We start from the raw sequence: 12,693 nt of genomic DNA on the forward strand, positions 1-12,693 counted from the left end.
CCAGTGGTGAACCATTGAAACTTCGAAACACTTTTGAGGTAATGAAGCCTCATTTACTGAAATCACGTTACTTTGGCAGTTTGATACATGCTATGAACCACTGATTCGAAACAAAAGATTCGCAAAGCTTTGAAGCTTCATGAATCAGTGTTTTGAAATCGCCCATAACTAGATATTGTTGAATAAAGTCTTTTTTCTTTTTTTTTTTGACGCACAAAAAGTATTCTTGTCGCTTCATAACATTAATGTTGAACCACTGTAGTCACATGAACTATTTTAAACATGTCTTTAGGAGCTTTCTGGGCATCTGACACTGTTAATTATCTTGTTGTCAATAGAGGCCTCACTGAGCCATCGGATTTCATCAAAAATATCTTAATTTGTGTTCTGAAGATGAACGAAGGTCTTATGGGTGTGGAACGACATGAGGGTGAATCATTAATGACATTATTTTCATTTTTGGATGAACTAACCCTTTAACATCTGCCTTACTAACTAACAATAAGCAGTAATTAGGGGTTTACTGAAGCAAAAGTCTCTGTGTGATTTCTGTGCTGATCTGTGTTTCTGTGTGATTCAAATTAAACAGAGATGTGGGAAGGTAACCTCTGCAGAAACACAACATCTCCTGTTAAAAAGGCCTCAGGAACTTAATGAACTGACCCTAAATGATGCACTTTCTCAGCTTGCCACACAAATTATGAACTCACAAATATTGTGCTGAAAGCTGAATTTTGTATGCAGCTCAATCACAGTTCTGGCAGGTGATATACTCACAGGTCTGCTGACTCTTGCCCTTGCGGGAGGTTTTGCTGGACTCACACCACACCGTCACACAGTCCTCCAGAAGCTTCAGGCTCCGGTCCTTCCTCCAACGCTGAGATCGAACCTTTACCATCTTTGATCCTTGCAGCATCACACGCACATCTTCATCGTCTAAAACACCTACAACACACACATACACAACTTTAAAATAAACGCACCTTCTGTTTGCTCTAGATGTTTTCCAGGCTGTCCAACACACCTGCTACATGCTGTAAATCTGAAGTGTCAAGTCTCCAAGAGTTATACACATACTGTAATTCACTCATAATGTGCAGTCCCAAGGTTGTTCTCATATTCAGGCTATATGTGCCAGCACTTCCTAATACTTCCCAGCACTGTCTGAGTCATATACAGTTTTGATATTTCATCTAAAATATGAACCAAAATCAACACATTGCTCAAACATTACTTCCAAAATAAATATATATGTGCACACTCACACGTACTTGAGATGTGAGAGCACTGGGAGGTCAGAGTCTACAGTCACAAACACGAGGAATGATTTCATCCCACAGTGATGTAAGACGGCAATTTCTGTGCGTCAACGTCAGCAGCAATGACTGCTCATATTAAAAGATATGAAAAACTGAAGGCAAAATTAACTGGTTTTTCTATTTTGTTTTTGTCAACTTTTCATTTTTAATCATCAACGGTATTTTGTTGCTCAGATTAAAATGGCTTTCTCTCCTTTACAGGATTGTGCAAGCTTGGAAAAAGACTGTTCACTAAGAGCAAAGATTGCAAAATTGCCAGTAGTGCACACTGAGCTCTTTATAGACTTTTCAAAGCTAAGTTAAGCCCGTCTGTGCAGCCCGGTGCTGTGCTACAATAGGCTGAGCTGGAAAAAAAAAACAGGCTAAGGGAGGAATTCAGTAAGATTGAATGGTGCTCGCTGAAAGTGTGACTTATTTGCACACGCTCTGTTGTTTCAGTGCCAATTCACTTAAAGGTGCCCTCAAATGAAAAATTGAATTTACCTCGGCATAGTTGAATAACAAGTGTTCAGAACATGGAAATGACATACAGTGAGTCTCAAACTCCATTGTTTCCTCCTTCTTATATAAATCTCATTTGTTTAAAAGACCTCCGAAGAACAGGCGAATCTCAACATAACACCGACTGTTACGTAACAGTCGGGATCATTAATATGTACACCCCCAATATTTGCATATGCCAGCTCATGTTCCCAACATTATGAAAGGCATTAGACAAGGGCAGCCAGTATTAACGTCTGGATGTGCACAGCTGAATCATCAGACAAGGTAAGCAAGCAAGAACAACAGCGAAAAATGGCAGGGCGCATGAGATTTAAAGGGGCCGCAGCATAAATCGGCTCATAGTTAATGATGCCCCAAAATAGGCAGTTAAAAAAATTAATAAAAAAAAATCTATGGGGTATTTTGAGCTGAAACTTCACAGACACATTCAGGGGACAACTTAGACTTATATTACATCTTTTTAAAAGACGTTCGATGGCACCTTTAAATAAAGCTATTTCATTTATTCTGACTTATTTACACTGTTAAAGAGTTGGATTCTCATGCTAAATGTGGCCAAAGTTTCAAAACACGAGTTGCATGTATGACAGAGTATTGCTGTGTCAAAAATACTCTTCCAATTCCTCATAAACTTCACAGTCTTTTTTTCGAGTATGTGCCTGTGTGACGTCAAAAGGGTCGGAATTCCTTGTATGGACACTTCACCTGGAAGAGCGCTTGCGCACACGTTGACCAGAGCAAGTACAGGTCTCTGCAGGACATTAATGATTGATGGGCGAGGCCATAAACAGAGGGGCGTTTTTGAGAGCGTTACCTGATTTGCCCTCGTCAGAGTGTGGTAGGGTTTAGGGGTGGAGTCGGGTGAAGGGAATCGTTTTCATATATAAACACCCACCAGTTTGAAAACACCCACAAATACAGAAACGCCCACTTTTGTTCCGCAGAGACCTCATACTCGACCAGAGCGAGAGAGCAAGTACACGCCCATCAACGCGCATTTGGCTTTATGGAAGTCGTCGGCAGCGCTGCACAGATCACAGGACTTCACAAAATGTCATCAATGTCACCAAAGAAGTGTGTTTTTGGCTGTGAAGGAAAAATAATCTTGCTTCTCAAAGAACCCAGCGTTAAGTGGAGTTGAGAGTTTTGTGCTCACGCATTACATTGATGCGCTCTCGATATTTCTTATTAAAAAACCATAGAAACTGATAGTTACAATCACTTTTTTATTAGTTAAAATGAATGGAGAATATCTTGTGTTTTCCGTGGCTGCTCAAGCTCTCAGGAATGACGCTTATGGTTTCATAAACAAGGTCCAGTTTGATGCCGGATTTATAAATATGATAAAACTAAAACTTTTTGGAGATATGAAGGATGCACTACTACTCTATAGGAACTCAAGATTAACATGAGATTGGCAGAAACTGTGTGTGACCCCCCCCCCCCCCCCCTTTTTAAGGAATTAGATAAAACCTTGCTAACTTAGATTAGCATGCTAACAGTGTAGCCTGCTCACTAAGTGGTTAAGAAAAGCTTTTGATTAGCTGGATTTGAATTACTGCCAACATGATCAATAGAAAATGTACACAAACATACACTTGCAAACAAAAGTTTGGGATCGGTACCTGTCTTTATTTGTTTACTCGGGCCATAATAGTGCAGCATTATTTGTGCCAGGCAAACAGCACTAACTCATGTGAATAAGCCGCAGTCTATAAGCCACGTTTGCTCTGAAAAGAATGACAATGACTTAAAGCACAGCCCTATTTTTAAAATATTTGCCTTTAACTGGACTGGGCAGCGAATAATGCACAAATATTTGCGTGGAAATGGCCAAATGTCCCATATTAGTCTGGACGTCCCGTATATTGGGCCAAACGTTAATTGATTTGTCCCGTACGTGACCTCCCTTGTCCTGTTTAATGACTGCTATGCTGATCTAAAAGCCACTTACTTTCATGTATTTCGGGAGAAGTGGAGGAACTGACGTGTTGTAAATCTCACACGATTCTCTGAACATGGCGACCATTAGCGCGTTATAGATCAGCTAACATGATCATTATAAATGTTTTTACGGCGTTTCACATGACAAGCATGACGCGTCACCATGGAAAGGGTCAGCTAGAATATTTTGAACTTACGTGTTAATATTTTGGCTTTCTTCTTCATTTATGTTAAAAAAATTATTAACAAAATCAAAAATTTGAGCTGGGAAAGTTTCTGAAATTTGGTTGATTTGACCAAATGATCCAAATGTGTTTATTATGTCTGAGAACATCTTACATACACATACTTGACTGTAGATACTGAAACCACATGCATTGTATGGTACAGTACAAATATTTGGAGTGTGTACCTTATTCCAACCCTTATTTTACTACAAAAATTTTTATTTTCCTTTCCTGAAGTTGACAACCCCAGACGGAAATACTGCATGCAAACGTTGTACAACGGTTTAGCAAATTTTCTCTACTGAATTTCTGCCAGAGCTGTATTGGGCTTAGGTTTTTACAACAAAACCCAGCCAAACGCTCCTCAAAACTAGCCCAATTGCATTTCAGGGGGGTCCCCTGGTAAAATTCGTGTTCCAGGGGCTAAATATCACATTATTTGGGGTCGATTCAACCCGCAGACATTAAAAACAACCCGTGGCAACAGTGTAAAAGTAGCCCAATTCCACGGGAAAACCGCGGACTTGGCAAATTTGTGCTCAAAAAGACCTGGAAAAGGAGAGGTCATGCTCACAGTAAAATGGCTGCTCCACATTCTTTCACAGCATGGATATTTGCTCTAGACAACACTACTTCAAACCCTCATATCTTCCTCAGCTCTCTGAAGGGTGATAAAACATTGCTTTCTTTCATTTTTAATACATTTTCAATCATTTAAAGAGAAAAAGTGGAGTGACAGTAATGGAGCTAGAATTAAATAATATAAAAAGTTTGTGATCAACAGAAGAGAAATGACTAAGAGAGGAGAACAGGGACAGTGCAAACTGCCTCAACTGCCTCTGCTGAACAGCCAACAGTGCTTGCAGCAAAGAGACCCTCACCACGGCAACCAGAATATAAAGACCCTGATAAAGACTCTCTGACAAGCGTGAGTGTAAGTAAAAGACAGCACAGAGGTCAGGGGGGAAAACCGAGGGATAGAGGGAGAGAGAAACTAAGAGTTTATTTTTGTTATTTTGCCAGAGTGCAGAGTCAAAGCTACTGGGAACAGGGCAATGAAATGCCATCATAAACTAAACTGAACACTTTGAGAAATATATGATTTGTGGTAAAAAGAAGCACTGATTTTTCCCTCATTCCCAAAACTACACATAGAAATTAATGGAACTTTTTGAAAGTCCCATTCATTTATTTTTATAATAGAATGTGTGTAATATAATTCTATGAGAAATAGAAATTTATTTATAATAAAATACCCATTCACATGAGAAGACTCCAGTCATATCAGCATTGTTATTGTTAACTATTGTTCATTAAAGGTGCCGTAGAACGTGTTTTCAAAAGATGTAATATAAGTCTAAGGTGTCCCCTGAATGTGTCTGTGAAGTTTCAGCTCAAAATACCCCATAGAGTTTTTTTAATAAATTTTTTTTAACTGCCTATTTTGGGGCATCATTAAATATGAGCCGATTTAGGCTGCGGCCCATTTAAATTCCTGTGCTCTCTGCCCACAGAGCTCACGCTTGCCTTAAACAACATAAACAAAGTTCACACAGCTAATATAACCCTCAAAATGGATCTTTACAAAGTGTTCGTCATGCAGCATGTCTAATCGCGTAAGTATAGTATTTATTTGGATGTTTACATTTGATTCTGAATGAGTTTGAGGCTGTGCTTCGTGGCTAAAGCTAACATTACACACTGTTGGAGAGATTTATAAAGAATGAAGTTGTGTTTATGAATTATACAGACTGCAAGTGTTTAAAAATGAAAATAGTGACGGCTCTTGTCTCTGTGAATACAGTAATAAACGATTGGTAACTATAACCACATTTAACAGTACATTAGCAACATGCTAACAAAACATTTAGAAAGACAATTTACAAATATCACTAAAAATATCATGATATCATGGATCATGTCAGTTATTATTGCTCCATCTGCCATTTTTCACTGTTGTTCTTGCTTGCTTACCTAGTCTGATGATTCAGCTGTGCACATCCAGACGTTAATACTGGCTGCCCTTGTGTAATGCCTCGATCATGGGCTGGCATATGCAAATATTGGGGGCGTACATATTAATGATCCCGACTGTTACATCACAGTCTGTTTTATGTTGAGATTCGCCTGTTCTTCGGAGGTCTTTTAAACAAATGACATTTATATAAGAAGGAGGAAACAATGGAGTTTGAGACTCACTGTATACTCTAAAAAATTCTGGGTTAAAAACAACCCAAGTTGGGTTGAAAATGGACAAACCCAGTGATTGGGTTGTTTTAACCCAGCATTTGGGTTAAATGTTTGCCCAACCTGCTGGGTAGTTTTACTTAACTCAACTATTGTTTAAAAATTACAGTATTGCTTACTTAAAATGAACCCAAAATATCTTGAAAATTAACATTTATTAATATATTTAATAAATGAACATTTTTATTTCATTTTAGATTCATTTTAAGTCAGCCATATAGTCATTTTCAAACAATAGTTGGGTTAAATAAAACTACCTAGCAGGTTGGGCAAACATTTAACCCAATAGTTGGGTTAAAACAACCCAATCGCTGGGTTTGTCCATTTTCAACCCAACTTGGGTTGTTTTTAACCCAGCATTTTTTAGAGTGATGTCATTTCCATGTTCTGAACTTGTTATTCAACTATGCCAAGATAAATTAAATTTTTGATTCTAGGGCACCTTTAAAATAAAGCTGAAATAAAGAGTTTAGATGAAGTTTAGATGCAATAAATTAAGTTTAAGGGGCTATATGTAAGAATTTTCATGTGTTTATCTTTTTTCCCCCAATGCGTGAACAGCTTGTAACAAAATGTAAAAAATTAGACTTCTTAGGTTGTCAATGAAAGCCTGTAGAATGATTTTAATGTAAAGCCCTGTCCCAAATGGCACACTTCATGTGCACTTTAGTTGAAGTACTAAAATTGTACTAGAACTGAAATAAAAATAAATTACAGCTGAATAGAAATATAAAAAAACTAAACTAAAACACATAACAAATTACTTAAAATTAAAATTAAAAATGAAAATATAGAAAGCTAATTCAAAGTATTAAAGACTACTATACAAGTAGGCTAATATTAAAATACTGCATATCAGCAGCCTAATAAAAGCACATTTATTTCACGCCTCACAGGGGCAGAACATGTGATCAGCTGACTTCTACTCATCTAGCAACATAAGCAAAATAAGGCACCTTTAAGGGAGCTTTAAATGACTGAAACCAAGCTGCAAAAACGGCTTCATCTTCATGGCTGTGCTGTCACAATCATGGATCTCATATTAGAACTGAGTCTCTTAACGTTTCTGACTGAAGAATTTGGTGCATTTTGTTTTGTGAATATGCCACAGGCTCTGCAAAGGGTTTACTGTCAGTGCAAACTGTAGATCTGACAGCAACCCACAACATGGTGATGTCACTTATTTCATATGCAAACAGGTTAGCCAGCCATAATAAAGGTCACTTACTTAGAAATCATAACGAATGTGGCAAATCATACAGTAAAGCAGGACACATAATTCTAAGGGTTATCGAGAATGAGGAAGAGGAAACTGGTAATACAAAATGAAAACTACCACTTCAGTTGATTTTTGGATGAAGAAACCTTGATTAACTTTAACATACACTACTGGTCAAAAGTTTGAGGTCAGCAAGATTTTTCTTTAAAAAAAAAAAAACAAAAAAAAAAAAACTAATGCTTTCATTTCACAAGGACACAATAAACTATTCAAAAATGAGGCTAAAGACATTTATAATTTAAAAGACATTTATAAAATAATAGATTTCTATTTCAAATAAATGCTGTTATTTTAAACTTTCTATTTATCAAAGAATCCTGAAAAAAGTATTAAGATTTCCACAAGAATATTAAGCAGCACAAATGTTTTCAACATTGATAATAATAATGTTTCTTGAGCAGCAAATCAGCATATTAGAATGATTTCTGAAGGATCACATAACAATGACGACTGGAGTAATAATGCTAAAAATTCAACTTTGACATTACAGGAATAAATTACATTTTAAAATATATTTAAATAGAAAACAGCTATTTAAAATTGTAATTTTACTTAATTTTTTAAATAAAATAAATGTATCCTTGGTGAGCATAAGAGACTTCAAAAACATTACAAAATTCTACAACCCAACTGGTAGTTCTATTCTAAGTCACTTGATAAAGTGTCCACTAAATGCATACATTTAAATGTAAATGTACTGTAGACTTCAGAGAAAATATATGATTTATAAGAGGTGTCTCATATTTTATTGAGCAAAAATGCATCATTTAGACTATTACAGTTTCCTACAGTTCACTAAGGTGCACCTAAGTGAGCACATCTATATTTAGAATAAATGTGGGCGCATTGCATGGATGACTTATTCTCTCTCATTACTTCGTCATTTAGCAGAATGACAAGAACCGTAAACCAACTAGAGCAACTTGGGAGCAACTTAACATAAATCAACCCATCACATTGGGTTTATCAGCAAATCTCATCCCTAAAACAACTAATCAATGGTTTTCTCGTTCAAGAACCTCTTGATTATTCCCAGTGGAGTGCTGTATTTTAAAGCACTGGCATAGTAACATTGAATCACGCCACTGAAGTGCACCAACTTGCACAGCCTCTTCAAACAAGCCACTCAACATCATTTTACAAGTGCAATAAATCCGAACACTAATAATATTTATAGAATATCTATTGACACAGTAACCATGGCAGAGATAAATCAGCACTATGGCAGCCGTGGAACAGGTCTTACTAAAACATTCTATAAAAATACCCTGCATAGGTTGCTATGGAAAATAATACTGATGAGCACGACATTAAGTGCAGTTAATTAAACTGAGGAAGGGTTTTCACCCACTCTCAATTGTTTAAGCTAAGCTCTTTCTCAAGTAATTGCAGTCACAGTGCTGTAGTTAAGGGAAGAAGCCAGTTACATTCATAAGTTAATGCAAAAGAAACCCAGCTAAATCAGGCAGAGGTGTGATACTCAACTAATGAAAGACCTGCCGAGTTAAAGCGCTGCAATAAAAGACCAGCACTGTTAAACAATGATATAAATACACCCTACTTACCTAGAAATCAGCCAATGCTCATGAAGAATGCGGCATATTAATGTGCTTAATACTATGCTGGAATACAGGCATTCCAGGATGACATGAAATATCAGTCATATAATGACATCCATTTTAGATATTTTCAAATATTTTTCTCTCTCCACCCTCATGGTTCATTTCAAAAGCGTGAAGGGTAGCACTTTATTTTTCAGTATTACAGTAATTAAAATAACTATAGGTACTAACCCTGAACCTACCCCTAAACCTGACCTTAAACCCTGTAGTTATCTTATATTACCCATTATTTTCTTAGGTAAGTACACTGTAAGTACACATTTCGTAAAATAAAGTGCAACTAAGTGAAGCACAGTTATTTTAGTTTGGTTTGGTTTCAGGACCGGGCTGATACTAACAAGACCTGCGTTAGTCTGAGATGTCAGCTTGCTGCATAATAATATGTAATTGCCAAATAAATGTTGATATTAAAAGGAAAACATGTTGAATTGTTTTTACATGAACAGCATGGGCCATAGGTGTAGGTGGCGGTGATCTCAGATGGAGTCATGCTGCTGAAAGGCGGAGATGAGATGTAAACATGAGTGCGAAAATAAGAGTGCGAGAAGAGTCAGTGGTTACGAGTGAGGCAATGTGGTTATGCCAATCATGAAAGATAAAATATGTCAGGCCATACCAGTCATATTATGTATATGTATAAATATGTGTGTGTGTGTGTGTGTGTGTGTGTGTGTGTGTGTGTGTGTGTGTGTGTGTGTGTGTGTGTGTGTGACTGGTATGGCCTGCATTACATACATTGTTGCAGTGTCAAGTCTTAGGAGAATGTTCACACATTCAAAAACATAAGTTTCAAAGGATTCATTTTAACTTGACAAGCTGTCTCAAAAAGCAAAGTGCACCAACTGATGCTTGTGTGTGAATATATATATATATATATATATATAAAAACAGCTGGATGAACTTCCCTTTAGTTTCCTAATGTACAACACTGCAACACCAACAACATCAGCACAAAAAATAGTAATTCTGCACCACTCACAATCAATCTGTGGTCTGAAACAAACAACCAGAGTGATTCAAACAGTGAAAAGTCCCCGGGATGTAGTGCTATACGCTCAGCCAAACAAATCAGAGGACCAGAACTAACTGTTGTTTAATTATTATTGTATATATATGACAAATCCAGGTCTCAAAAAAAAAAAAAAAAAAAATATATATATATATATATATATATATATATATATATATATATATATATATATATATATATATATGTGTGTGTGTGTGTGTGTGTGTGTGTGTGTGTGTGTGTTTATAGCGTATTCTTTTCCCAAAACAGGTTAAAAAAAAAAGTCCCAAGACAATAAATAGTTAATAAAACACAGCAAATGTCGAGCATTCACATTCAAGTCTCGCAAAATGAACAGATGTCAAAGCGTAAAGGTCTTTATTGATTTAGTGTGGAATGGGTGAATTTGCTCGTTTGACATCTTTCACAATACGAACTGCTAGAGTTTAAACTAAGTTAGTTGCTGAGATTGGTTTACTGCCTGTTAAGGTTAAAGAAAGCGTGCATAGCCTACTTAAAGTAACATTCAGAGTATATCAGGCACTTTTGCCCTTAATGTGTGATCACCTCACCGAGCCTCCGAAGTGGATCGTGGGTTTTCGACTCGAACGCTTTAGTTTCAGTCTGAACGGTCTCTGGTTTCTTCTTTCTCCCCAACATGTTGAATATATTCCGCCGGTTCCAGGCAGTACTCCTTACAACCGTCTTGAACCGGGAGGTAAATGTGAATAATCAGTAGACAAAAAAGTTCTGAAGTAAGCGCTTAAATCTGTGAGTCAATTGCATGTGAAATCAACGCTGCTGCTGTGACGCGTGTCCTAAAACACTTGACGCTTCTAAAAGCGCAGCGCGTAACTCGAGTCCGGCGAGGAGCGATAAATATTTCGCTGATGAACACGAGTCACTCACTCACACACACACACACACACTGTGTGACACACTTACTGTAGGGTCACAGCCTCTGCTTCAAGGCAAACTATCTGAATAGAGAGCAAGACTGTGTAATTGGTTTTACTTTTGTTTTTAGCCTATTTTAATGTATGTAGCAGTAAACAATCGTCTTTGGAGAGTACTGTTGCAAACAAAAATAAAAAATGAGTCTGTCTGAATTCAGACCATGAACTTCACGCAAGTCCTGATATTGCTGAGTTAGATGCGTTCCTGGGACAACATATTTTGTTGATCCTGGAACAATATTCTAGTCTGAAAATTTAGTCTTAACCCTATTCCTACCCCTAAACCTAATCCCATAAATTATCCCAAAAATCTGAGGGAAATGATAGATGAATAACACTGATGTAGAAGCACCAATTCATGATTTTAAGCCTGAACTTCACATAATCTGTAAACTTGTCCCTTAAATCTGATTGGTTGATTTGAATGTTGTTACAGGATCAGCAAAAATGTTGACCCAGGAACATGTTGAACTTCACAAAGACTTTCTTCTTGGACTCGACCTCTTGTGTTTATTCAGACTGAAATGTCTGTGCAGCCTGAGATTTCTGTCAGCTCAAACACTGTAAATGCTGCCATCTGCTGTCATTCTAATGGAATTACGTAAAATAAAATAAAATATCAAATAAAAACAAGATAAAATATATGAGAATAAAATTAAAATGCAATCCTACGGGATAGTGACTTGGTTTAGAAAATGTCGGACTTTCACAATTAACTCACAGATTCACACATCAATCCTTACCTTCTGCTGACATGAAAATTAAATGAAATAAACAGCCTACATTAATCTATTTGGTGATAACAGATATGCTGTTATGAAATCGGCAACATTTTTTTTTTTTTTTTTGGTAAGGAAATACATTAACACAACATAAATAGTATACACACACACTGATCACATGTATTATATTATTAGTTGTACTTAACGTGTGAGGAAGGTGTCATTATGTTCATGGAAGAATCTGAGAATATATTGTTTAAATAATATATCTTCGTATAGGTTAATTTATTAAGTAGCCTAATGAGACATAATATAATAGATGCCCTAAAAGCTATAGAAGTGATTGGATTGATAAAGTTTTGACTTCTTTTATATTGAAGACTGTAAAAGACTCTAAACACGTTTAAACCTGTTAAACAGCTTCATTGAACACAATGATGTATACAGGTTTTACAGGTCCCTCTATAATCCTGTAAATACACACACACACACACACACACACACACACAAGGCCAAAGACATCTGAAATGGCTACTGTGCATGATGTGCATTGCGTGTCTTCTTTCTCAGACCTCTTATATGCAGAAACTCATGTGGTGCATATGACTTCAGCACAAGACAAAGGACAAAACCCAAGTGAAATAAGCTCTGCAATAAGAATTTATTATAGCTTGTGACAGACACTCTTTGCAGGTTAGATCTCTGTTCTTTTCATTGAGGTGAATAGATTTCTGCATAGTATTTGTAAGTCACAGAGAAAGGCCATTAACAGGGAAAACAGTCTAGTGGAGTTAAAACAGGTACACCCCAAGATTTCCAAATAAAAGTACTTATTATATTCATACAAAATATATGTATAATATA

General features: G+C 36.6%; 1 protein-coding gene across 2 annotated transcripts in view; it reads right to left on the reverse strand.

Annotated features, from left to right (window-relative positions):
• The window catches only part of LOC137017749 (1-phosphatidylinositol 4,5-bisphosphate phosphodiesterase delta-3-A), a 50,106-nt gene extending 39,060 nt beyond the window's left edge, over positions 1–11,046 (reverse strand). The window contains exons 1-2 of one of the 2 annotated variants that reach the window (XM_067382342.1): positions 10,724–11,046; positions 778–945 (exon numbers count right to left, since the gene is read on the reverse strand). In XM_067382342.1, coding sequence (XP_067238443.1) covers positions 778–945; positions 10,724–10,811 — 256 coding nt within the window. In that variant the 5' untranslated portion in view covers positions 10,812–11,046. Of the gene's footprint in view, positions 1–777; positions 946–10,718 lie in introns of both variants that reach the window. The other variant, XM_067382343.1, reaches the window with a different exon arrangement.
• Positions 11,047–12,693: the final 1,647 nt, after the last annotated feature.

Source organism: Chanodichthys erythropterus, chromosome 3 (assembly GCF_024489055.1).
Source record: "Chanodichthys erythropterus isolate Z2021 chromosome 3, ASM2448905v1, whole genome shotgun sequence".
NCBI lineage: Eukaryota > Metazoa > Chordata > Actinopteri > Cypriniformes > Xenocyprididae > Chanodichthys > Chanodichthys erythropterus.